Genomic DNA, 27,671 nt, shown 5'->3' with positions numbered 1-27,671 from the left:
AATTCTTACACCACCAGAGAACATAACTGCTTTATCGCACGGGGCTCTGAAGATAGCACATGTCACCACTGTATGAATGCTCTTAGGTTATGGAATTTGGTCAGTGACTAACGTTATCACACACGTGTACTGAAGTAGAGAACAGTACGATTGATAAATGATGAGGGAGAAGAGTAGCCAGAATAGTAGAGTGATAAGCAAGTACATGGGTTAAAAGCATTCCAGGAGTTCCATTTATGAGAACTTGTAGGCACTTTGTTTTACTGTCTGTTTGTTGCTTTGGAAGAGCTTCTCTTAATGAGACTTGTCCTTTTCCAATAATATATACTTCATTGTTATATGAAGGACAAGAGGCTGCATGGTTTTCGTTGCAGAACTGTGTTTTAAGTCGTACTGAAAGGAACCATTTCTTCATAGCATCGCATGTTTTTTGTTTTTTTTTTTTAATGTTGATTTATTTTGAAGGAGAGAGAGCATGAGCAGGGGAGGGGCATGGAGAGAGAGGGAGACACAGAATCTGAAGCGGGCTCCAGGCTCTGAGCTGTCAGCACAGAGCCCGATGCGGGGCTCGAACTCGCAAGCCGTGAGATCGTGACCTGAGCCAAAGTCAGACGCTTAACCGACGGAGCCACCCAGGTGCCCCATTTCATGGTGGTTTTTAAGGGAGAATGTTTTACGTATAATATTTAGCAGAATTTGAAATTATTAGGATATTGGATTTTCTCATCTTCCGAGAAAATGAATGAATATATAATTTTGAATCCCTAAAATCTATGAATGGTATATGGGGACATATTTTCACTGTCAAACATGCATCATCTTGAGTAAAATTATAAATTATAGTAATATTTTAAGAAGGTCATTTTTCTTCTTCATGAAGTGTTTTATTCAGTAGCAGGTAAATGTGATCTGTTCCGTACAAGAAAAAAGAAAGATAAAAAGCTTCTTATAATTTTTTTAAGGGGAATATGGTTCCTAAACAATAATATAGCTTAAATTTTAATTCTAGGGGTGCCTGGGTGTCTCAGTCAGTTATGCGTCTGACTTCAGCTCAGGTCATAATCTCATGGTCTGTGGGTTGGAGCCCCGCGTCTGAGCTGTCGGCACAGAGCCTGGAGCCTGCTTCAGATTCTGTGTCTCCCAATCTCTCTCTCTCTGCCCCTCCCCCGCTGTGCTCTATCTCTCTCATCCTTCAAAAATAAACATAAACACTTTTTTTGTAATTTTAATTCTAGTTAATCTTAAGCTTTCAAATTAGAATTTAAAAACTTATGATTCTATATGAAATCTGTATTTTTACGTCCCTGGAAAAATCTCTGTGAAGGACAGGACTCTTCTCAGCTGTTGTTAGCTCAAGAATTTTATGGTATAAACTAAGTAAGCATTTCTTTTCTTCACACTGGACTGATCTGGGTTGATTTAGCGTAAGGTACACACCAAAGTAAAATGACCTGCAAAGACATTTGAAACTAATAGAAAGGAAAAGCAGAGAATGTAGTGCCCCAGGGATTAAGAACTTTTTGACGTTTCTCATTCATTGGCATCTGGTTTGAGAGTCTGAGCTTAGATTTCCAGCTTAATTTTTCTTAAAAAAAATATCCTTATGCTGCTCTCTGGCAGTTGAGGGCTTTGTATGAACCATATCTATCCTAAAATCCTGTTTAGTCTGCTAACTCTGACAACGGCCCTTATCTATGTGTTTGGCCAAAGGCATTAGAATGAAATAGTATGAGGAAAGTTTTATTTCGAGCACAAATAAATCTTTCTAGACATCAAACTCTGAGTATTCTGGTTAACGTTTTGAAAACCCTTGATATTTATCAATACCAGCAAGTGGCTGATAGCTCAATGAGTTCTTGATTAGTATTAAAATAGAATTGATGAAGGGGCGCCTGATTGGCTCAGTCAGTTAAGCGTCAGACTTCAGCTCAGTTCGTGGGTCAAGCCGCTTGTCGGGCTCCTTGCTGACAGCTTGGAGCCTGGAGCCTCCTTCAGATTCGGTGTCTCCCTCTCCCTCCCTTTCTCTGCCCCTCCCCTGCTCACACACTCTCTCTCTCTCTCTCTCTCTCTCTCTCAAAGTTAAATAAACTTAAATTTTTTTTAATTCTTTAAAATAGAATTGATGTTTCTTTAAAAAAGCTGGTATGGGCTTTAATTGTATGAGTGACATTGGGCACACCACCAAGTGTCTCTGAGAGTCCGTTTCCTTATTTTTACAACTGAATAATAATGACATAAGCCGTATCGACCTCAAGGACCAAATACCAAACATATGTACATCTTGAAACTAGTAAAGTATGGTAATAAGGGATTAATCATTTGACAAACATTTGTCAAGGACTGACCTGTTGTTTTCCCCCTGACTTGAGCCCTTACTCTGCTTGCCTGGAGATTCGAACAGTCTTGGGAACGATCTCCTTGGTGTACACACAGTCCCTTGAGAGCTTCTCATAGTGCCTGGTCCCAATCCTCAGTCCACCCTCCATATTTTCTACCCCTCTGCAACCTTGCTCTGCCCTTGAAAGGGCCCAGAGGCTGCCGGGAGAGTCCTGGGGAGAGAAAAAATGGCAGCCAGTGCCAAGGAGTGGGGCCCGCAGGGGGGCTGAATGAGGTAACAGGGGTCACTTGTGTCTGGTGGATCCGAGGCCAGAGGATAAAGGCTTAAAAGAAAGCCAGAGTTAACTGTGTTGATTTGTCAACTTTGTTTATTTGTTTCCGGGTGGTGTTTGTTTTGCAAATTGTGTCTCCAGCCGCTGTGGAACCAGAGGCCTAATAGCAGGGGGATGGGGGTACGTAGAAGAAAGGTAGAGCAAACAGCGAGAGGCAGTTTCTCTGCCTCTGAAAATAGGTTCGTTGCCTACATAGTCTATGCAGGGATTGGCAGCATTCAGAGAATTAAAATATAAGACATGTATTGGAACCACGTGTGGTTTCTTTCTTCAGGAGTCACTTCTGAAGTGAGGCTATTACAGTGTTTCAGGGTGCCTAACATAATTAATACCTCTCACACTTCTTGTTGTTTGACTTTTCTAGAATTTTGGATTCTGGATAAAGAGCCTGTCTTTTGTAAATCTTACCTATAGCTGTTCCTTTCTAGGTGTGAACCTAGTTAGAATAATCATATTAAAAAAAAAAAAAAGAAAAATGTGGGCACCTGGGTGGCTCAGTCGGTTGAGCGTCTGACTTTGGCCCAGGTCATGATCTCACAGTTCATGAGTTCGAGCCCCACATCTGGCTCCAACAGAGCCCGCTTCAGATCCTCTGTCCGTCCCTCTCTCTTCTGTCTCTCTCTCTGTCTCTCTCTACCCCTCCCCTGCTTGCACTCTCTCAAAAATAAAAGTAAAAACATTTAAAAAAGAGAGAAGTTTTTAAAAACTGAGTTTCCATATATAACTAACCATTTGGTATTGATTTTGACGCAAATGATTATAACTCTTAAATAAATGTAGCCGTTACTTTTTTTCTTTTTATGCCACAGCAGAGTTTTTGGTAGAGCTGAGAGCTCCACTTATAATCAAAGAAGTGTCTGGTAGGAGTCCAGCTGGTTAAGCTCCCTGTGCAGCTTCTGAAGGAACTAACGCACAGGTAAAATATGAAAAACAAGCAAACAACAACAGCATCTCTCTGGAAGGATTTCCCAGGGATGTTTCTGCTGCACCTGGGCTGTAGCGCCCCCACCAGATCCCAGGAGACGGGATCTCTGCAGCCCGAGCAGGTCTCTGGTGCTTCTAACATATCTTTCAGTTTTGGGGCCGGAGCTCCCGGAACCCCATCGGTGCCACCGTGGCCCGGACCTCTACCCAGCTGTTCTTCTGCACACTGATGCCTGATTCATCCACGTAACCGGCCAGTCTAGCACCCGTGTCGTATCCCGCTCATTTCAGGCACCGCCGAGACGCCCGTCACCGGCAGCATCATGTCCCTTTGATTTGCTGTAGTTCATCATCATTTGAGTTTTTGTGTTTTTTTCCAACATCTCCAACAAGCCAAGTTCCAGTCTCACGGCCTCAGTGGTTGCTGTTGTTTCTCTTGGAGCATTCTTTCTGTCCCTTCTTCTTGTTCGTAAGCTTTCAGTGAAGCCATGATTCTTCAGAAAGGTTTTCACTGACTTCCCTCCACAAAGCGGTTTCTCCTATGTGTCCCTGTCACGGAACTGAGTCCGTTTCCTTCATACAAATGCACTTATGTGGCTTCCTTAAGGTTCACACCTCTCGCAGACTTCGTTTCTTTTACAAATGCTTCCTCACGCCCCCTTTATGATCTTGAAATGAAAATCACAGTTAATGTGAACAACTATCACAAAATGTATAAAACTCCAGTAAGTACTGATTTCTTCTTTAAATTTTTTAAGTGCTTATTTTTGAGGGATAGAGAGAGAATGCAAGTGGGGGACGGGCAGGGAGAGAGAGAGAGAGAGGGAGACACAGAATCTGAAACAGGTTCCAGGCTCTGAGCTGTCAGCACAGAGCCCAACATGGGGCTCGAACTTGGGAATGGTGAGATCGTGACCCGGGCTGGAGTGAGACACTTAACCGACTGAACCACCCAGGTGCCCCAGTAATTGATTTACCCTTAAGTCCTGCGTCTTTCAGTTTGTGATGGTACAGATACGACCACACTGCAAGATGTGACGAAGTCGTCACATGTCTGCCCCTGTCTGTAGGTGCCATGGCTGGGGCAGCTGTGAACGAAGGTTAACAGTGTTATGTCACACTGGGGGGTGGCTCTTGGAGACAATACTCAACAATTCTTGGTAAAGTCCCAAAGAAAGTACAACCTTCCACTGATTGACACAGGACGTTCATTTGTAGAAAATTCAGTATATTTGATAACTAACCAAAAATGCTTTGTGCTTATATGCAGAATAGAGTTGGGTTCTGGATTTGGATCATTTCATCAACAGCTTTGTCACCTGCATAAGTTCCAGCAGGACAGAGGGCATGAGGGGTGCACACCCATTTTATTATGACGTGAGACTGTTGTGCACAATGCAGGACATTTATACCCCTGGCCACTGCCCACAAACAGCCTATAATGTCCCTCAATTATTGAGACAACCAAAAATGCTGCAACAAATTTCTGGAACACCTTTTTAGAACACCTGGTCTAGGCTACAAGCTCTGCTGAGTGCAGAAGCCATGTTTGCCTTGTCTATGCTGGCAGCCTTGATATCTAGCAGATGATCATAGCAGTGCATGACAAATAATTAAGGAACGAACGGATGGATGAATGGGAAATCATGGAAACAGGGAAACGTGCTCATCCATTCAGTTAAAAAGTGTGTACAGAGCAACTACCATAGATGCTCTGCGCTGGTCTAGGACCTCGGAATACAGCAGTTAATGAGACAAATAACCCGAGCTTGCTCTCTCTCCGTATACGAAACTACTTTGTGACTGTAGTGACACCTAGATTTCCTATAAAGGATGACTGTAACTTTGGTGTAACGAGTTTTATTTAATTCAGAACACATACTTTGTATAGTTAAGTCACTTGATTATGATGGAGAAAGCTGGGTAGAAAATAAAAAGCAGTGGAAGGAAGTCAGGTTGGTGAATTGTTTTTAAAAAGCAAATAGAATAAAATGAGTGCCTGAAAATAACATAGTTATTTATAGATTCCTTGTGTCTGTTTATACGGCATCCTGGGCCAAAACATTTAAATCAAAACCATTTTGTTGTTGTTCTCAGATACATGGCAATAGAGTGCTGTAAGGGGCTCTTTTCCCCTGAGCAATCCATTTTACATTTAGTAAATTTACATTTAGTAGGTGTATTGGAGGCAACAGACGTGCCTTCTTGAAATGAGGTGAAATCGTAAACCTGAGTGTTAAGAGGCACCCATCGGGGGCATCTGGGTGGCTCATTTGGTTAAGTGACTCTTGATTGGGGCTCAGGTCATGATCTCATGGTATATGAGATCAAGCCACACATCAGGTTCTGTGCTGACAGCTTGAGATTCTCTCTCCCTCTCTCTGCCCTTCCCCCACTTGCATTCTCTCTCTCTCTCTCTCTCTCTCTCTCTCTCTCTCTCTCTCTCTCTCCCTCTCCCTCTCCCTCTCTCAAAATAAATACATAAACTTAAAAAGAAGAGGTGCCCATTTGAGCATTTTGCAGTTAGTGAATCTTCATGTCTATATGGCATTTGCTTTGGAATCCCCCCATCCTCAGCTTATGCAGTTAGTCAACTAGGTGATAATCAAGCTAGGGGCCACAGGGGGGCTGAGGCAAATTGCCAACAGCTGAATATGTCTGTGAAAAGTTGTATGTTCTTACCTGCGATTCTGGAAGCTTCAGCAGGAGATATTAGGTCAGCTTTAGTTTACGCCTTAATAGAACGGAAAAACTGGTCACAACTGAAAAGGGACATTTTTGGGGTCTTAATAACCACTGAACCACTGGCTGCCATTTATTTTTTTCCACTTCCACATTATTTAGGGAGCTATTTTGCAGGCACAATCTTAAACCAAAATTGCCAGTGCCCTCTGAGATGCCTTTCTTGCCACCAAAAAAAGTAGATGTGGTTTCAAATGATGCTTATAATTTACAAGTGATGCTTTTTTTTATTTTTTAAGTTTATTTATTTATTTTTGAGCAAGACAGAGACTGCGTGAGTGGGAAAGGGGCAGAGAGAGAGAAAGAGAGAGAGAATCCCAAGCAGGCTCCACCCTCTCAGCACAGAGCTCTGTGCGAGGCTCGATCCCGCAAAACCGTGAGTTGAAACCAAGAGTCGGATGCTCGACCGACTGAGCCACCCAGCACCCCAACAAGTGATGTTCTTCTTAAACTGGCATGTTTATTAGCCACAGCCCTTGAATTTGAAATATTATTCTTTGAATCGTTCTCATGTTAAGGTTGACTTTTATGCTTTCTACTGTGGTGAATGATACTGAAGACTCCTGGGCTGTAAATTTGAGTCTCCAGTGCAGACTGCAGATTGGTCTGCCTTCAACATAAGCCATAAATACAGGACCATGGTCTTATACTGGGGGTCACACAGCAGTGCAGAAGCATGGCATGGTCCCGTGATTTCTTTGATATCAGTTATTCAAACAACCTCAGAAATAGGTGGTATTTTTTTTTTCTGTATTGTGTAGAGAAGGGAACCGAGGCTCAGAGTATTTGGTTTTGTAAACTAAGCTTTGCTGTGTGCTTGTAATTACTCATTTATCCCTCATGGCAGTCATGGAAAATAGGATGGTATTTCCATTATACAGATAAGGACACTGAGGTGCAGAACTTTAAGTGACAGCTTTGATATGGAACTAAGTTATTGCAGTGAGAAAGCAAGACTCCAGAAAGTAGACTCCGGAGCTTGCCCCCCAGAAACTACTCGGTGCCTGCTTAGGGACCTGCGGAATACACAGCTGACAGGTCGCAGAGCAAAGTTGTCCGATTTCATGTTCGTGCCCTCTTTACCATCCTCTGCTGCAAACCCCGGGAATTTTCTAACTATAGGTAGAAGGCATCATGAATGCCTTCCTCATCATCAAAGCCAAGAACTGTCCATGGTCCTAATGCCTTCCGACCTTTTTTCAGCTCATTTTTCCTCCCTCTTTCACACATCCTGTGTTTTCTTGCCTCCTTCTCTGAGCTCAGCATCTCATTCTTGGCTGACTTTGTTCCCCCCACCCCCCAGCATCTGGTAAATTTGAATGTTCCCTGGGGTTTTTTTCTGAAACTTTCTATGATTTTTATCTACTGTGAGAACCCTGCTCTGCAAGTTCTCATCTCCTCCCTGGATTCAGCCATCACCTTTACATAGCCATCCTTAGATAGATCTTAGAAGAAACAATCCAGGCAGAAAAGTACATCTGTTATGTGTTTCTCCAGGGCTGCCAGACCACTGTTATCCTGCTTAAGGTGAAATTTGTAACTGTGCTTCTAACTTCTGTGCTATTACAACTACACATTTACCCACCGTCCGTGTGTTTGGCAGCTAATCATCAGTGTATCTCTTGGCGGTTCACCTATTGCTTTAAGCCTCATTTGCATGTTGTTTCTGTACACATCCAGGTATCCTGTTCTTTCTAGCCATCTTTTTTTTTTTTGTTACCTTGTTTTAATGTTTATTTTTGAGAGAAAGAGAGAGAGAGAGAGGCAGACAGAGAATCCCAAGCAGTCTCTGCACTGTCAGCACGGAGCTCCATGTGGGGCCCGAACTCACAAACCATGGGATCATGACCTGAGCCGAAATCAAGAGTCAGATGGTTAACCAACTGTGCCACTCAGGTGGCCCACCATCTTTTTGCCTTTTAAGGACTTCTTAAACATGCTTTTTAGAAAACATTTTCAGCTTAATTTATATTTCAAAAAAGTGGTTCTCAAATTAGCACTGTGGATATTTTTGTTTTAGTTATAACTCCTTAAGAAATGTTTACCTAATTAAAAAAAGAGAGAGAGATGTTTACCTAAAGACCCTTTCTTCCAAATGTTTTGTTAGTAGTACAGACTTGTAAAATTCATAGAAATTTTACCAGTTTTATCTACTTATTTTTCTACATTGTGTGATTACTATTTCCTCCTTGTTTTGTTTTTTACTAAGAGATTATATGAGTATTGTAGTCATTTGAGAAGTTTAACACAAAAGTAGTCTCAGGTGAATTGATTTAAATTTCTTGTTTAAAAAAATTGAGATATAATTAATGTATAACCAGGGCACCTGGGCCGCTCAGTCTCTTAAGGGCCTGACTTCGGCTCAGGCCGTGATCTCATGGTTCGTGGGTTCAAGCCTTGTGTCAGAGTCCGTGCTGACAGCTGGAGCCTGAGGCCTGCTTCAGATTCTGTGTCTTGCTCTCTCTCTTCCCCTCTCCCATTTATTCTGTCTCTCTCTCTCTCTCTCGAAAATAAACATTAAAAAAATTTTAAATCAACATATTATATTAGTATCAGGTGTACAACTTAATTATCAGTATAGATTACAAACTGATCACAATAAGTCTAGTTAACATCAGTCACCACACATGGTTACAGTTTTTTTCTTGTAATGAGAAATTTTAAAATCTACTCTTCTTAAAAAAATTTTTTTAATGGTTATTTATTTTTGAGAGAGAGAGAGAGAAAGAAAGAGAGAGAGAGAGGTAGAGTGTGAGCAGGGGAGAGGCAGAGAGAGAGGGAGACACAGAATCTGAAGCAGGATCCAGGCTCCTAGCTGTCAGCACAGAGCCTGATGTGGGGCTTGAACTCTTGCTAGTTTCTAGTTACAGTCTTGCTAGTTATTTACTGACAACTTTTCTGCATCAGGTTTTTAATGATTGTGTGTGCTCTGAAGGTAAGGTATGAGCCTATGAGTTCCTCATTTTCCTTCCTCTCCTGGTCCAGTAATTTACTAATCATATAGTGTTTAATAGCATCCTTTCAGTGTTTAAATGTTTTTGATGGTAGGACTAGACGGGCAGCATGATGTATTTGAGAAAAGCAAGCATTTGAGCTAGAGGGTCTGAGTTCACATCCTTGCCACCTAAAATCTCTGAATATCAATTTGTTTTTTTTGTAAAATAGTAAGGATAGTAATACCAATCAAATTGGTTTGGTTTAAGAACAAATAAGTAATTTACAGGAAGTACATTCTCTGTCACACGCTAGTATAAAAATGTTAATATGGCAGTATTTTTGTGAATGCCTTTTAAAAGAATGTGGCCTTCAATGCAGTTCAGTCTTTTGATCTGTCTACCTTTCTCTTTTTTTTCAACATCTTCAACCACTTCTTTCTTGCCCTGCCTGTTCTCATACTGGTACCCAGGACCTGTGGCTTTCGCCCAGGTGTCGCTACCTAATTTGCTCTCCTCGCTTTCTATCTCCTTCTTCTTTTCTGATTTCCCTCTTTGTATCAAAGCCCCATTTCCCATGCAGTATTTCTTTCTTCATTATTCTTTAGCCTTCTTTCTTCTTAGTGTGTATAATAGGGTTCAACACTGACAGGAGATTAAAGAATTCTCACAAAATCAGGAGTCCGTACAAATTCTGTGTGTGTGTGTGTGTGTGTGTGTGTGTGTGTGCGCGCGCGCGCGCGCGTTTTATGGTAGTGCTTTAGGCAAGTGCTGTCTTATTCATACGCAGTGTCGGAAAGTTGGAGGTAGAGGAGAGGTTGAAATTCATCTAATCCAGTCGACTTGGTTTAAGGATGAAAAGCGCGTATGCAGAGGAGTTAGTGACTGGCCCTGGATCTCCAAGGTTAATTACTGATTGAGTTGATAATTAAGACTGTTTCCGGAGTTCAGCCCACTCTTGTTTCTCTGTGCTTTTGCTACCACTGTATTGTGTGTCCCGTCCTAGAGTTTAGCTAAGGACATTATCTGGGGGTTAGTTTGTTCCCAGCAGGCAATCTAGCTGATTGGCTTCGGGTAAGTTATTTAACCTCTCTGGCCTTGAGATTCTCATCAGAATCTGAGAGGACCAAGTCTTCAAGGCATCTTTATAATTCTCAATCTTCCTTCATGTAACAAACTCTCTGATGACCAATTATCTACAAGTGTGAGGTGAGCTGGATTCATGGTTTGACTTTGTGTTTTTTTTTTTTTTTTCCCAAATGCCACTCAAGGTGGAGCTTTTCCTACATTACTGTACTGCATTTTGATCTGTACAACCAATTAAGCTTGTCCAGTATTTGGTTAAAATTATTTCTAATTAAAACATCACAGCTTCCTTGGCAGAGATCCTGTCCTTGTATTACAAGGATGTTTGGCAAGATTTTTGTTATCATTTTTTAAAAGGCTGTGGGAAAATTGAAGCGTTTTGTTGAAATATTTTCTTTGGATCATAATGTTGAGACAGAACAATGTGACATTCTTTTATACACCACCTGAAAGTTAACAAAAGAGGCACAGAAAGAAATGTGTGCCGGTATCTTGTTGAAATGACAATGTCAGAATAGGTTAGCTAATTTGACTTCTGGGTGATTCCAAATCCAGTAAATTACTACGTCTTAATTTTATGCAAACTAACACTCAAATTCCCTTCAAATTGCTAGAAAATTCTTTCTACTTATTTAAATAAATGGACATTAATCCTGAGTAGTATGTTTATTCCCTGTCGGCTTGGGTTCCTATGATGTTTGCTAGCCCCTCCATTGAAAACTAGGTGTCTAGGTGGAGGTCATGTGACATGGTAGGTCCCTTGCCAGAGAAGTGAATGTTTGTGTGCGCTCTGAAGGCGAGGTATGAGCCCATGAGTTCCTCATTTTCCTTCGTCTCCTAGTCCAGTAATTTACTACTCACAGTGTTTAATAGCATCCTTTTCTTGGGTCTGTTTGCTTTTAGTAATCAATGAAACTATTTACATCAAAAACTGGTTTTGTTTGGTTGTGGAATTTTCACTCAGTTTGCCAGACCATCATTTCCTGAAGTGATTGCAAATAGTCATTTTTTGTCTTTCGGTGCCTGAGAGCCTATTTTAAGAGCATTGCCAAGCGTGGGAAACTAATAGCACTATCTTCCAGCTGTGGAAACAGTATCACTGTGATAATGCACTTCAGCTTCCTGTAAAAGGACCTCTTGATGGCTATGCTGAGAATCTAGCTCGAGGTATAGAAGCAGTATGTGCGATGATGGCAGTGAGCATTCGGAAGTGGTAAGAAACTCCTTCTAATGTCATTGACGTCTGGCATTTTTAATCAGCTTTTTAAATCATTTTCAGAGTTTGATTTTAAACTTGCCTCTCAAGCGCCTGGCATCACTAACAGAAATGGAAAACAAATAGCTCGTGTCTAAAGGACGAGCCCAAATGTTGAAATACTGCAGAACAAAGTTTGAAATCAAACATGTTTTGTATTATTTGCTATAGCTGAGATGATTTTTGTACTTGAACTTGGATTTGAAATGGTTATCAGGATCTTATGATGTCTATTGAAAAGGTGTTTTAAAAAGTCCCTGTAAGTGTAATGACAGGCAATTAAGATTCCTTAACAAAAACATTTTTAATTTACCAGTGAAATCATCTGTTAAATATAATTGAAAGTAATTGAATTGAAAAGCTTTATGTTATAAAATCTCTTCAGATCCTTTATTTGTAAATAGTAAACTGTTAGGAAAACCTCAGTCTTTCCTTAAACATTAAATGCATTCCTTGTATATTAAAAAATATTTAAACTAAGAGTATATATATATAATTAGAGTATCACATTGTTCTCAATCCATAAATATGTAAAAAAATCACATGAATCTGTACATTATGCAAAATGAACAGCTAATGTTTTTTTATATTTCAAGAGTTACAGACATGGTTTTGAAAGTGTCAAAAGGCATTTTAAACCATATGTTTCTTTGAAGTACTGTATTATTTGATTCCTTAATACATTCTGATTCCTTAATAGCCTGATGAATTGAGGTGATAATTTGATATGACTTTAGAAAGATCTATTCTCAGTAAATAATACCACAGTTTAACTAATAAGAAATAAACCTGTATTAAATAGTGGATTTCAGTTTTCTGGTCATATTCCACTCAAAACCAAATTCCCTTTTTAGGTGTGTGTAGGAATCATAGGATGAGATGATTTCACTTCTTGTTATGTAGCCAGAAGGAAAGAAATTTCCCAAAAAGCCACTGAGATTTCTACTTTAAACATAGCAAGTTGAAATCACACAGTTGTCTATTTAATTTGAGTTCTTTATTTCAACCATTGGCATAAGATCACAATGATAGATACAATTCCAAAATGAGAGCTAAAGGTTTTGTTATGAATTTCAAAACGGTCTTCTCTAATATGGTCATTGTTTTGTAACACCTTTTATTTTATTTTATTTTATTTTATTTTATTTTATTTTACTTTATTTTATTTTATTTTATTTATTTTTTTTTTTAGTTAAAAAAATTTTTTTAACGTTTATTTATTTTTGAGACAGAGACAGAGCATGAATGGGGGAGGGTCAGAGAGAGAGGGAGACACAGAATCCGAAACAGGCTCCAGGCTCTGAGCTGTCAGCACAAGCCCGACACGGGGCTCGAACTCACGGACCGCAAGATCATGACCTGAGCCGAAGTCGGACGCTTAACCGACTGAGCCACCCAGACACCCCAAGACCTTCTTTTGTCTCTTGATCTTTGCTCTCAGGTGACTGTCAAGATGAGCAAAAACTTTTTTAAAGGGTAGGACATGACTCTATTCAGATGTTCATAAGAATTTAAAGTGGTTGCAAAATTATAAATTTTCAGAATAAGACACTTTAAACTCCTACTAAACAGAAATGTGTCCAGTGTTTAAACCCTACTGTCCCTTGTTACTGTCTACACTGCATGCGGTTCGTGCAGGATTTTCAAACTCTTTGAGAGTTGTGCTCAAGCCTAAGCTGTCACAGACAAGAAATCTTTGGAGGAATGAAGTTAACATTTTAAGAAAGTATTGCTGAAAATGAGTTCCAGGTTTTTGTTACTTTTTTAATAAAGAGTATAAATGAATCCAGAAAATATATTCCTTAGAATTCACCCTAATGAGTATTTTAGGAATACAAACATTCATTAATTAGCCCTCATGTGTTTAAAATACACACCTGTTGGATATGGTTATGCACAGAAGCTGGTTTTTTCATGAATAATTTGTATCGTTTTTGCATAATTTTAAGGAACCATATGTTCTATAATGAAGAAAAAATATTTAAAGTATGCAATCATGTTAAACAGTTACAGCATGAGTCACTATATATATATATATACATATATATGTATATATATATATATATATAATTTTTTTTAAAGTGCTGCCTGTAGGTGACAATAGGAGCTAAAAGGATTTGAAGTGAGCTCTCAATGTAAAATCACTGTAAATTTATTAACTTAGGCAATTTTGGTTATTGAGACCAACTTTGGAAACTTTCTTGTGTTTAGGTATTAAAATGCCTTTTAAAAATCTGAAAACCATGGGGCGCCTGGGTGGCGCAGTCGGTTAAGCGTCCGACTTCAGCCAGGTCACGATCTCGCGGTCCGTGAGTTCGAGCCCCGTGTCGGGCTCTGGGCTGATGGCTCAGAGCCTGGAGCCTGTTTCCGATTCTGTGTCTCCCTCTCTCTCTACCCCTCCCCCATTCATGCTGTCTCTCTCTGTCTTAAAAAAAATAAATAAACGTTGAAAAAAAAGTGTTTAAAAAAAAATAAAAATCTGAAAACCAGATTGAAACATGAATTGAATACTTAGATTTGTGTTTGTTTTGTACGAAGAGGTCTGCATCACTGTGTAAAAAAATGACTTTGGTGGCTCGTCTAGGTTTTATAACGTGCCAGGACTGGTTCATTTTACGGATGTCATAAAGAACAGTTACGTGCACTTAAAAAAATAAATTATTTTCCATGTCATTTAGCTCTAAAGTCCTTTTTCTGTTTTTCTCCCTGTGAGTCAAATATTCCATTTGTATCACTAATGTTTTTTGTAGTTTTGTTGCTTTATTGAATATTTGAAATGTCCTTTCAAATATAGCGTAGGTAATACTCGTCCAAATTTGATATTTCTAATGCATCATACCCAAATTTTAATTTTTGTGGGAATGTAACAATCATCATTGATGTGGTCTTAGTTTTGTTTTTTTTTAAGTTTATTTATTTTGTGGGAGAGAAAGAGATCACATGAGCACAGGAGGGAGGGGCAGAGAGAGAGAGAGAGAGAGAGAGAGAGAGAGAGAGAGGGAGAGGGAGAGGGAGAGTCCCAAGCAGGCTCCTCACTGTCAGCACAGAGCCTGATGCAAGGACCCGATCTCATGAACTGTGAGATCCTGACCTGAGATGAAATCAAGAGTTGGATGCTTAACCAATTGAGCCTCCCATGTGCCCTAATGTGGTCTTATTTTTAATAAGAAACATGTATCAATAAGAAACACATAAAAACATGCTACAGTTGAGAGGACCGAACGTTAGAAGGTGTTTCCTTGTTGTGTCTTGTAAAGGGTGTGGCACAAGTAGCGGAAGTCATAAGAAGGGAGAAGGTATGTGTCTTTTACGTTTAGAAATTAATAAGCCAACTCACCGAGAAATGGGCCACCACCTCCCCATTCTTAGAAGTATCTATCCTGCTTTTGGCATGCTCTAGCCAGCCGGTACTGTTCTTTAGAACTTTTTCTGATGATTGAAATACGCCGTGTCTATGCCATCCAATATGGTAGCCACTAGCCACGTGTGGCTATTACACACCTGCAGTGTGGCAATGGAAGAGTGTCTGCTAAGAATTTGTAATTCAATGTAAATAATCCTATGGTAGCTTCTGCTGGACTCCTTTCGATCCAAAGTGTGCTCCACAGACCACCTCGGAGCCTGTTCGGAATGTCAGAATCTCAGGCCCCTCTTCAGACCTCCTGAAACAGAATCCACATGTTAGCAGCCTCTCCGGGTGGATCATGTGTTCACTGCCATTTAGCAGAGCTGGTCTATAAGGCATTCCTAAACAAACTAGATGGCTAGAGGAGACAGGTATTCCAATTCCCAAGGGCCTATATATTTTCTTTATTTTGGAGAAGTTAATTATTGACATTCAAAAAGAGGTAAGGAGCATACGCTTTGAGGTTAGACCAGGTGTAGAAACAGCTTTGCTCTGTGTTGGCTGTGAGCGATCTTGGGCATGCTGTCCTACGTAAGGCTTGGTTCCCCTCTGTGAGGGACAGATGCTCATGATACGGTACCTGCCTCAGTGTTGGGAAGACGAACTGACATAATGTAGGCAAAGTGTTTACACACACAGTAAACCCTCAAGAGGACTGGTTTAACTTACACTGTTGTTAACTCGTATTACATAAAGTTGTGCCTTTCAAATGAGACAGGCAGACTAAACTTAGCCGACTGTGTCTTTCTTCTAAATCTACATTGGCTTGGAAAAAGTCTCCAACGATGGCTGCTTATCTTAAAGAAAAGAGGGTCTGAGTCCATTGGTTTGATTTTTGACACATGTTACAGATTCAGGATCAAAGCGTGAAGCAACGACCCGGCCTCTTTAAACCATGCAAGAGTCCTTCAATTGCAGATCTGAGAGCATTGCAACTGCTTCCCCTTCCTCCCTTAGAGTTTATAGAGTCCCCAGGTGCTGTAAAACGTCTCGAAAATTCTGCCTCTCTCTAGTTCTCACAGTTGGGGCCACGGCAAAGTGGAGCTCTGCCCTCCCGGTTGCAAGATGTGAACGGACGGGTTTGGTCGGCCTTCTTTGGAGTGCAGCCAGCATTTCCTTTTCAGCAAATTCTGTTTTAAAAAGAATGAACCTAGGGTGAGCTCAAACTATTAGTCACAAGTTTTCATCTTTATTAATGGTGCTTCATCAGGAAGCTAATCCAAGTGGGGGTGGGAGCCGTCTCCTAGTTAAAAATAAAAGCACATACTTACTTAAAATTCCCATCATTCTTTTGCCACTAAAAAAGTAGTCCATGCTTACAGAATATAAATTTCGAAGTGCTTTTTAAAATTTAACCATTTTCCCACTGTTGGTTTATTTAGGTTGTTTTACACACACATAAGTGTGTGCACACATACACATATGTCATATATATATGTATATATATATATATATATATATCTATACACACACATATATGGGTGTATGTGTGTATATATATATATATACACATATATATGTGTGTGTGTGTGTGTGTGTGTGTATAGATATATATAGTCTCTGTCCTCCATATATATGTGTGTGTGTGTGTGTGTGTGTGTGTGTGTGTATGTATATATATTTCAGCTTGGGGTTCTCCCTGTCTCTTTCTCTTTTTCTGCCCCTCCCTTGTGTGCTTGTGTGGGCGCTCTCGCTCTCTCTCTCTCTCTCTCTTTCTCTCCCCAAAAATAAGTAAATAAACTTAAAAAAATAAAAATAAAACCACATCAATGGCAATTCTTACATCCCCACAAAAATTAAAATTTGGATATGATGCACTAGAAATATCAAATTTTGGGGTGTCTGGGTGGCTCAGTCACTTAAGCATCTGAGTTCGGCTCAGGTCATGATCTCTCAGTTCATGAGTTTGAGCCCCGTGTCGGGCTCTGTGCTGACAACTTGGATCCTAGAGCCTGCTTCGGATTCTGTGTCTCCCTCTCTCTCTGCTCCTCCCCCACTCATGCTCTCTTTATCAAAGATAAATAAACATTAAAAAAATTTTTTTAAGAAATATCAAATTTGGACTACTATATATATATATATATATGTATATGATGTGTGTGTGTATGTATATATGTGTGTGTATCATATTTCTTTGCATCTTTATTTCCTTCACATAGATTGTGGAAAAGAGAATTCAGTATACTGATATACTTTTGAAAGAGTAATATACCTTTCCAAATTGCTTTTCACAGAAGTTGTATTAATTTACGTATCCACCAGCAGTGTTTGAGTTCATTTCGCTGTAATATTGACGGTCACTTTAAAAATGATTAATTTGATGCGGTGGAATATTATTCAGCCATAAAAAAGGAAGTCCTTCCACCTGCAACAACACGGATGGACCTTGAGGACATTCTGCTAAAGTGAAATAAGTCAGAGAAAGACAAATACTCTGTAAGCTCACTTATATGTAGGAGGTGGGCAAAACGGGTACAGTTGGTCTAAAGGTACCAACTTCCAATTACAAGATAAATAAGTCCTGGGGTATAATGTGATAACTGTAGTTAACAATACTATATTGTATATTTGAAAGTTTCTAAGGGAGTGGATCTTTTTTTAAAATTTTTTTTTAATGTTTACTTATTTTTGAGACAGAGAGAGACAGAGCATGAACGGGGGAGGGGCAGAGAGAGAGAGAGGGAGACACAGAATCAGAAGCAGGCTCCCGGCTCTGAGCCGTCAGCACAGAGCCCGACGCGGGGCTCGAACTAACAGACCGTGAGAGCATGACCTGAGCCGAAGTCGGACGCTTCACCGACTGAGCCACCCAGGTGTCCCGAGAGTAGATCTTGAGAGTTCTCATCATAAGAAAAAAACCCGATAACTATGTGTGTTGATGGGTGTTAAGTAGATTTATTGTGGCGATCGTTTGATTATGCAATATATATGCATGTATCAAACCAGTATTTATACGCCTAAAACTAATATAATGTTATATGTCAATCATCTCAATTTAAAAATAAATAAAAATAAATAAAACCTAAAATAGAAAGTTTTTAAATAATTTGATAGGCAAAAGTATCTCATTTTTAACTTAAGTACCTAAAGATTTTTTATTATCTTTTGAGGTTAAGTGTTTTTTCATATTTCTTAGCCATGGTTGTTTCTTCCTTACGTATGTGTCCTTGGGTAAATTACTTAACTCTGTACCTTGTTTTTTGTTTTAATCTCAAGTCACTTTGTAAGGTCACTGTGAAGACCAAATTAGATAATATTTTTCACGTACTTGCCACAGTATGTGTTGTATAGATGTTCATCGGTCCTTGGTGAAAGTCTGATTTATGGCTTTTGTCCACTTTCTGTTGCCGTTGAGTTCCCAGGATTGAGAGCCTTATGGGGCACTGACCTTTCTCACTTCTTTGCACGAAGTGGAAGAGGATGAAAGTTTCTGATGAGCCTGGTGACCGTTATTTCTGAGGAGGCCAGGAGCAGAGTGACGGAAGTCTCCTCACTATGAAAGTTGAATCCTCTCCGTATATTCACAGGCTAATGTTATTATCCCCGTTTTATAAATAAAAAGACAAAGGCTCTGAAAGTTGTAGTGGCTTGTCCAGCGTATGACGGGCCTCTCGTCCCCTGCTCCCTCCATGCCGCTGGGGACTGTGGTCCCTCAGCCCTTTGAACTGTACTTGAGGTTTACATCGTGCTACCTAAGGCAATCCTGTATGCTTGTTGATGTCAACTGTGGAGCCACTTGACCTGAGTTCAGACCCTGGCTGTCACCTACTAGCTGTGTGACGTGGCCAGCACAGTCACTTCATCTGTAAAATGAGAGTGGTAGTAGGACTTACCTTTTGAATTGTCGTGAGGGATAAGGTCGTTGATTTCTGTGTAAATCACCTAGGTCAGTAGTTTTGTACACGACAGGTGTTATATACCAGCCACTGAGATCATAATCCCCAGCGTCGGGGACGTGTGTGGCCAAAGGCCTATCCGACATTTTTTTTTTTTGAGAGAGGGAGAGTGAGAGAGTGTGAACACACATGAATGCGTGCCCGCGCACGTGAGAGGGAGAGGGGCGGAGAGAATCCAAAGCAGGCTGCATGCCCATAGCAGAGCCTGATGTTTTTTTTATTTATAAAACGGGGATAATAACATTAGACTGTGAATATACGGAGAAGATTCAACTTTCATAGTGAGGAGACTTCCGTCACTCCGCTCCTGGCCTCCTCAGAAATCAAACTCACAAACTGTGAGATCATGACCTGAGCCAAAATCCAGGGTCAGATGCTTAACTGACTGAGCTGCCCAGGCGCCCCCTACTGACATTTTCAGCGTCTTGCCTGCACACCATCGACTGTGCACCATTCTTGGAATGGAACTGGGGGGAGATCTCTTGGTGGGCTAAGAACTTGTGCTTTTGCTCACCCCATGTCACAGTGAACCAAAAAGAAATTTTTGTTTGGTGAGAATTTTACCAATTCGGATTTAGTTTTATGCAGCCGGCAGATCAGAAATCCAGAGTCCCTTTGTGCTGCCCACTTGTTGTAATTCCTGAGTGGAGGAGGTCACCAGGAAGGCCACCCTCACTGTCATTTGTACCTTTTTTTTTTTTTTTTTTGGAAGACACCGAATGCCCTCACAAGCCGAACATCAGCTCAGTAGCATGGCTCCTGTCCACACAACGTGTGCATCTCTCCCTGGAGAACTTCACCGTTGGTAGCACAGGGAGCACAGGAAGTTCCCCAGGTTTGGGGGAAAACCATCAGAGAGAGAGAGAACAGAACTTTGCTGTGAAGCAAAATCATTGCCGAAAAGGCAGTCGCATTTCCCTACTGACTGGCCAGCTTCACCTCAGGCTGCACCGTGAGAAGATCGTAAGGAACCTTCTTTGTGAAGGTTCTCTTGGTGGGAGATGGAGGCAGATGCAAGGCCTTCCCCCCTCATTCATCTGTTCATTCAGCAGACATTTATTGAATCCTGACTATGCTTCCTCCTGCCCTAAGGCCAGGTTGAGGTGTATCTCATTCTACTTTTGTATCTTAATTCCGATTTCTGTTTCTCCCAAACAAGGCTGGACAGCCTAGCTCAAGGGCAGCAACCCGCTGTGCAAGGCTGACGAGGTGGGAGAGGATGAGGAGAACAGCTGTTATTCGGGGGATGTTTATGTGAGTCACTGGATCAAGTGATTTATATGTTGGAATGATTCAGAACACTTTTTTTTTTTTTTTTACCACCCACTCTTTACAGATGAGGAAACTGAGATTTAGGGAGGGTTTTTTTTAATGTTTATTTATTTATTTTGAGAGAGAGAGGGCACGAGCAGGGGAAGGGCAGAGAGAGAGGGAGAATCCCAAGCAGGCTCTGTGCTGTCATCGCACAGCCTGGTGCGGGGCTCGATCCCATGAACCATGAGATCAAGACCTGCGCCAAAACCAGCAGTCAGCCATGTAACCAACTGAGCCACCCGGGCACCTCAAGATTGAGGGGGTTTTAAAAATGTGCTCAATTCAAGCCCCTCATCAGGCTCTGTGCTGACAGCTCTGGATTCTGTGTCTCCCTGTCTCTCTGCCCCTCCCCTGCTCACACTCTGTCTCTGTCTCTCTGTCTCTCTGTCTCTCTCAAAAATAAATAAACATAATAAATATTTTAAAAATGCACTTAGCTAATAAGAGACAGACCCAGAATTTCAGCTTCGGTTAAGCTGACTACAGAATCCAAACCCTTCATTGTTCTGTGCTGCTTCTCTTGTGAGGTCAACCTTGTGGTTTCTCCATTTGCATTCTTGAGCGTTGGGGTTAACCTGTATGTTCCTTCAGATTTTTCAGTACATTTTTTTTTGTTTTGTCTTGATTTAATGACTAAGGTGTTAGAGTTGTTAACCCAATGGGTATGTGATTTGCTTTGGAGAAGGTATCCAGTAGATGTCTCTGGAAGTCCATGTGTCATTGGGACGCACTTGTGTTGTTTCTGTGTCCAAGATGATGCTGATGGGCAGCCTTGAGAAGATCACTATTTCCACACTAAAGGTGGGATGTAGAGATAAAGAACAAAGTGTGAGAGGAAGACTTGAAGACTTAGGTAGAGAATAGAAGTGAAGGTGAGAATAAATTAGCTTCCTCCATTTGCACCTTCATTTGCATTTTAGCACCTGCAGTGATATAGAGAAAAATAATTAGAGGTGTACCAGGATGAGATAGTGACTAAGGAGAGAAAGAATGCCAGAGGACAACGCAGCTCTAGAAATTTACGACATACAGTGATGTTTGGCCGAGGTTGGAAGGGTTGCTGAGGTCACCAGACGAAGCAGGGCACTAGATGAGTGAAATTAAGTGTTCCCTCGAGTTTCCAGGAAGGTAGAGAGGGCTTAGGGGAAGGTCAGTGGCTGGAGAGGTGCCAGGTAGATTTGGCAGGACGGGAAATAGAATTACAAGAACACCTTGAGGGGTCAATCCTCAATTAATAAGAAAGGGAGTGTCTCCTCGGGTTTATAGTAAAGATGAACAGGTGTCATTAGAGATAAAGCAGAGGCGATATAAAAACTAGTAAAAAAAAGTACATGAGCTGCTGAGTAATTTTTTGACATCCTTGGTTACCAAGGTAGGTTTTCTTTGTAAAGTGCTTGGCATCCCAAATGGTTTGCTTATTAGCCTTTTGTATCCTGTGCAACAACAGAATAGCAAAGTCGTGCCAAATGGCATTTTCCCCGACACTCGTGCACCGGTCGTGTGCTCTGCCAGTATTAACTTATAGCTCACAGCTGTGTGCACCAGCTCCTTCCCCTTTTCCAGATAAACTCAGCCTTTGTGATGTTTTATAACTTGTCCAAGGTCACCCAGTTAAAAAGTGTCACGTTTAGTATTTGTTACACTGCCCGCCAAAGAAAGGGTCCTATTTTGGTGAAAGCAGAAGGCAGTGGTAAGACATAGCCCTGGGAAAGATCCTTGTTTTCTCTGGTGTTGGAGATTGGAAGTGAGTGTGAACTGAGTGCTTTGACGTGTCCTGTGCTCTATTATTTTGTCCTGTGATTTCAGTCCCCCTAGGCTGTATCAATGCCATAAGGAGGAAGGTACCTGTATCTTTATTAAGATAAAGTTCATCTCAATGTGCTAATGGGGATGAAGTCTGTTGTTAAATTAATCATTTTGCAAATGGTAGTGTCATTTTGCAAATGGCAAGTGGTAGTGTTTACTGTTTGGATTGAGCTTTCTTTCGGGGCCATGCATGGGAACTATGGCAGGCAATGTAAACTGGCAAAAGCAGCTTTTAATTGATGAAGACCTGTAACTTATTTTCCTTAACTAATCTAATTCCTTGAAACTGAGAAATGGAAGGCAGTATTCATCACAAAATACTGCTAGCAAGCAAGTGAAAATTCACTTCTCCCTGACCCTTTATAGGAACATACAGGGGCCCGTGCTCTGGGCAATGAACTTGGAGTTTATAGGCCTGAGCACGATTATCAGTAGATGTGAAGGCCGGACAGTAAATGCCGAACAAGTGATGTCGTATATGTGTATGTTTGAAGGATGGTTTAATTTCTCTGGTTTGTTGATCCATTGAAAACCACCCCGGCCTCAAAATGCCGTGGACACAGATTTGGAGGAGAAAAATACTTTGTCATCAGTTAAGGTAGTCACGAGATTAAAAACCAACTGAAGTTTATGCCAGCTTAAGTATAAATAATTTTATACTAAGATACCAGCTTAAGTATAAATAATTTTGGTTGGGGAACTCCTCAGAAGGGGAGGAAATATATTGGGCCCCATACATAACCTCCAAAATGAAACCCTTCAATTACTTTGTAAAAAAGAGGAATTGGAGTAAGGAATAATGAGACTAGGTAGGTATCGATATTATGCGAACTATATAATTTTAAGCCTGGCATACCATGTAATGGAGAAGTTGGCAAGCTTTTTCTGTAAGGGTCAGACAGTAAATATTTTTGGCTTCGAGGCCATACATTCTCTGTCACCCTCACTGAATTCTGTTGTACCACAAAAGGAGCCATTGATTCATGAGACACACAGAAAGAGGCAACAGGCTGACTTTGGCCCCAGGGTTGTGGTTGGCTGGTCCCTGGTATCATCTGTGGGGTTTGAGCCCTGAAGGTCTTTTTATATATATGGCAAAAGTGAAATGCTTTCTACACAAGCCTAGTAGCAAATCTGAGAATGCATTCTAGGTGCCCCTTTGTAGAAACACTACTTTATTTGAGGTTTTTGAAAATTATGCTTGGCCAACTCAAACATTAACCTCTGCTCTTTAATTCAGACGTTATATTCACATTTCTTGCCGGACCTGGGAACTGACTGAAAAGAATTATTATGAAAGACACAGGGCCCTTGAACCCTTTCTTGTGGCTGTTTTGAAGGGTCATTGTCTTTTTGCTAATTAGGAACCAGGAACATTATGTTTCAGCTGCTTGTGGAAGGTATTCTCCTTAGAGAAATGGTCTGGGCAAGAGTTTGTAGGGGGGTGCCGGGAACAGAGAGGAGAAAGAAAACCTGGGAGGACCAAATTACAGGCACCAGCAACAGAGAAAACCCAGCCAGTAATTAGAGTAAATTTCTGAATACAAATCCTCAAAATGCGTCACTTTTCACATTTGAATCCCAATGCATTATACTCAACAAAACGAGTACTTGGTGATATGTCAACATTTTAATTCTGAATGAGTGTTAATTGGGTATTTTAGTGCTGAAATTATTTGTTACCTAAAACACTGACACAACCTGAAGTTCCCTGATTTTTATAATTATATAGCACAGACAGAATTTCCTTCTCTAGATTTGATTGCTTTTACAAAATGTATTTAAGGCACACGCTTTAGATCAATTAATAATTCAGAACTGTAATTATTAGACTCCATGGTGACTTGGTATAGTAACTCCTCCTGAATCAGCCCGTTCACAATTCGGGGCTGGTTGGAATTGTGAACTTCAGCCAAAAAAAAAAAAAAAAAAAATGGAAAATATGTCCTCTCGATATAACGTACATGGTGACTGTAGATAACACTGCCAGCTGGTATATTTGGAAGTTGTTAAGAAAGGAAATCCTGACAGTTCTCATCTCAAGGAAAGAAAAAAAAATTTTTTTATAATCTATATGAGATGATGGACATCGACCAAATTGTCTGTGGGGGAATCATTCCATAATATATGTAAGTCAAGTCATTATGCTGTTATATCTCAGTAAAACTGGGGGAAAAAAATTCCTTCCCTAGAGCAAATGTGTTGAGTGGCTGCCTGACCCAGTACCGTGCTAGGGGCTTGGACCCGGTAGGGAACAATGTAGCCAGCGACCCTTGCTTTCCTGGACCTATTTGTTATAATACATGTGCATGCCAAATATAATTTCTTGCTCTCTCTCTCTTTTGGATGCCTTCTCTGATTTCTCTAGCAGAAATCATGTGGGTCTAAAAAAATATTTTTATTGGGGTAGAATATACATAACAATATTTAGCCCTTGACCTGTTTTTAAGTGTGCAACTGCATTTTAAGTGTGGCATTCAGTGCAAGTTTTAAATACGAATTCCCCATCTTCTCTCCCCACCCTGGCCCCTGGCATCCACCATTCTTTCGGTCTCTGTGGATGTGATTACTCAGCTGAATGATAAGAGTATTTGTCCTCTTACGATCGGCTTATTTCACTCAACAGAATGTGTTAAAGGTTCATAAGAAACTGTGTTTCTAAAAGAAATGTTTGATTTTCTTAAATTAAAATTTTTAATTTCCATTCAGTCAGGTGAAAGGGTTTTTTTTTTAATCTCAAGAAGAGCAGTGTTCCTAATTCCTTTGAAAAAAATGTATTTTTTTAATGTTGACCGACTCACCAAGCAATATTTTCGTTTTGGTTTTGCCTTAGAAAGAAAAGATTTGGTTTGTTGTAAACCCTTGTGTATTACAGTCTACTAGGAGAACAGAAGTGCCCTCCTTGCATGGAATTAAGGAAGTATTCTGAGGATGGTCCTGTTTTAAAAGACTTTCTAATTCACTGGCTCAGTCAGTTAAGCATCCGACTTCAGCTCAGGGCATGATCTCGCGGTCCGTGAGTTCAATCCCGGAGTCAGGCTCCGTGCCAACAGCTGGGAGCCTGGAGTCTGCTTCAAATTCTGTGCCTTCCTCTCTCTCTCTCTGCCCTTCCCCTGCTTACACTCTTTCTCTCTCTCTCTCAAATATAAATAAATGTTTAAAAAAATGTAAAATACTTTCTAATTCCTTTTTTTTTTTTTTTTGAGAGAGAGAGAGAGAGACAGAGAGAGAGAGAGATTGAGAATCTTAAGCAGGCTCCACACCCAGAGTACAGCCCCCATGGAACTCCATCTCAAAACCATGAGATCATGACTTGTGCCAAAATCAAGTCACATGCTCAACTGACTGAGCCAGCCTGGTGCCCCTAAAATACTTTCCAAAGTAAATCAGACAAATATTAATTAGGACAATTCATTTTTGCAGGTTATTTTTTTTTATTTTATTTTTTAACATTTATTTATTTTTGAGACAGAGAGAGAGCATGAACAGGGGAGGGTCAGAGGAAGAGGGAGACACAGAATCTGAACCAGGCTCCAGGCTCTGAGCTGTCAGCACAGAGCCTGACGCGGGACTCGAACCCACAGACCGCGAGATCATGACCTGAGCCGAAGCCGGATGCTTCACCGACTGAGCCACCCAGGCGCCCCAGCAGGTTATTTTTAGAGAAAGATGTAACAGAATTTTCTTTCTTTATTTGGAAAAGAAAATGTGAGTAGGAAAACAAACACATACTATCCCCACTGGGGGATCCTACTTTTTAGAAAATGTGTGGGCTTTTCTGCCTGCAATCCCAATTTTATGTTAATTAGCACACTGCCCCCCGCGTAAGGAAAACGGTTTGCGGTGCCTTCCCTTTCCTGGTAGGCTGCCTTGCTTGTAACCACCCCTAGGAGCCACTCTGAAGAATGCAAGCAGCAGAGGTGTTTTCTGAAAGTGGAAGGAAGTGAGCTCGACGGAGTTGTTAATTCTTAACTCTCCAGTGCCAGCTGGGGAAATTATACTCCTGGCTGCTATCCTTGGGTTCTGCTGTCAGTAATAACAGGTAGGAGCCCCCACCTCTCCTACCTAATAGAAGGTTCATTTTCCTGTGATTTAATTGCCTACAGAGGTTGGAATTGTGGAGGGCTAAAATTGTATTTGCGAGCACTGCATTCATGAAATACTTGGCTCACACGCACAGAAATAGGCCCTGAAAAATAATTGCTTCCTAACGATGTGCACGCATGATGTGGTTCCCCCAGAGCTCTGAAATCCTGCCACAGTCAGATAGGGCCCACCCGCCAGGCATGTCTCTGGACTGTATGTGGAAATATTCTTTTACTTCGTTCTTCATGGAAATCACAAAAGAATAACTTGAAAAGGGTTGGGCACTCGTTATGCAGTGAGGCTTTCGTGTATTTTTGCCGTATCATTCTAATTTCTTTCTTTTTTTTTAAATTTTTTGGATGTTTGTTTTTGAGAGAGAGACAGAGCACAAGTCAGGAAAGGGCAGAGAGAGACGGAGACACAGAATCTGAGGCAGGCTCTAGGCTCCGAGCTGTCATCACAGAGCCCAACACGGGGCTTGAACTCACGAACCCCCAAATCATGACCTGAGCCAAAGTCGGACACTTCACCGACTGAGCCACCCAGGTGCCCCTCATATCATCCTAATTTCAACAAAATTATGTGTAATTATAAGTGATATACATTGGGAGTCTGATATGATTTGCTTCTTTCAACTTACTGAAGAAGACTAAAACTGTTGGGTATAGGAAAAAAAAAAGAGAGAGAGAGAGAGAGAGAAACGAAAAGAAAAAGACCATGCCCTTCACCTCTTGTAGTCTTGTCCAGATTTTGCCAGGCTCTTCAGGAGGGCTGTCTCTTCTGCTCAGCTTTGCAAATGCTTATCATCCCAGGAACTGATTTTCTCTCTGTTTACCACGGCTTTCTCTTTCTCTGTACCGAAACGCCTTGTTGACTTTGCTGGGGGTCTTTCTCGGGTGTTCCTCAGACGATGGGATGGTACAGGTTCTGTTCTATTCATGACTGGATGCCACATTGGTAGGAAATAGAAATGTTATACTACGTGCTGAACAATCCATGGGACACTCAGTAAGGCTACTGAAGTTGTTTTTGTATTTAACACCAAATATTACCCCAACTTTGATATGATAGACCTTTACTTTAAAACAAGTTTTTAATGTTTATTTCTTTTTTTATCTTTTTTTTTTTACATTTATCTACTTTTGATAGGCAGAGAGAGACAGAGCACAAGTGGGGGAGGGGCAGAGAGAGAGGGAGACACAGAATCTGAAGCAGGCTCCAGGCTCTGAGCTGTCAGCACAGAGCCCGACGCAAGGCTCGGACTCACAAACCATGAGATCATGCCTGAGCTGAAGTCGGACCCTTAACCGACTGAGCTACCCAGGCACCCCTATGTTTATTTGTTTTTGAAGGAGAGAGAGAGACAGAGTGTGAGCTGGGAAGGGGCAGAGAGAGAGGGAGACACAGAATCTGAAGCGGGCTCCAGGCTCTGAGCTGTCAGCACGGAACCTGAGGCGGGGCTCGAACTCACGAGCCATGAGATCATGACACCCCATGATAGACCTATACTTTATTCACTTACCCAAAATATGTACTGGGCAGCTACTGTGCAGC

At 41.0% G+C, this 27,671-nt stretch overlaps 1 protein-coding gene across 8 annotated transcripts in view; it reads left to right on the top strand.

The window, feature by feature from the left end:
- The window catches only part of CACNB2 (calcium voltage-gated channel auxiliary subunit beta 2), a 381,041-nt gene that overhangs the window by 208,959 nt on the left and 144,411 nt on the right, over nt 1-27,671 (top strand). Inside the window, exon 1 of one of the 8 annotated variants that reach the window (XM_040451281.1) lies at nt 11,488-11,567. The exons of the other annotated variants lie outside the window; for them this stretch is intronic. Within the exon in view, the coding sequence (XP_040307215.1) occupies nt 11,535-11,567 (33 nt within the window). The 5' untranslated portion in view covers nt 11,488-11,534. Of the gene's footprint in view, nt 1-11,487; nt 11,568-27,671 lie in introns of those variants that run through there. 8 annotated transcript variants of the gene reach the window in all.

Source organism: Herpailurus yagouaroundi, unplaced genomic scaffold (genome assembly GCF_014898765.1).
Source record: "Herpailurus yagouaroundi ecotype Mexico unplaced genomic scaffold, PumYag 203, whole genome shotgun sequence".
Lineage (NCBI taxonomy): Eukaryota > Metazoa > Chordata > Mammalia > Carnivora > Felidae > Herpailurus > Herpailurus yagouaroundi.
This window is presented reverse-complemented; position numbering and strand designations above follow the sequence as displayed.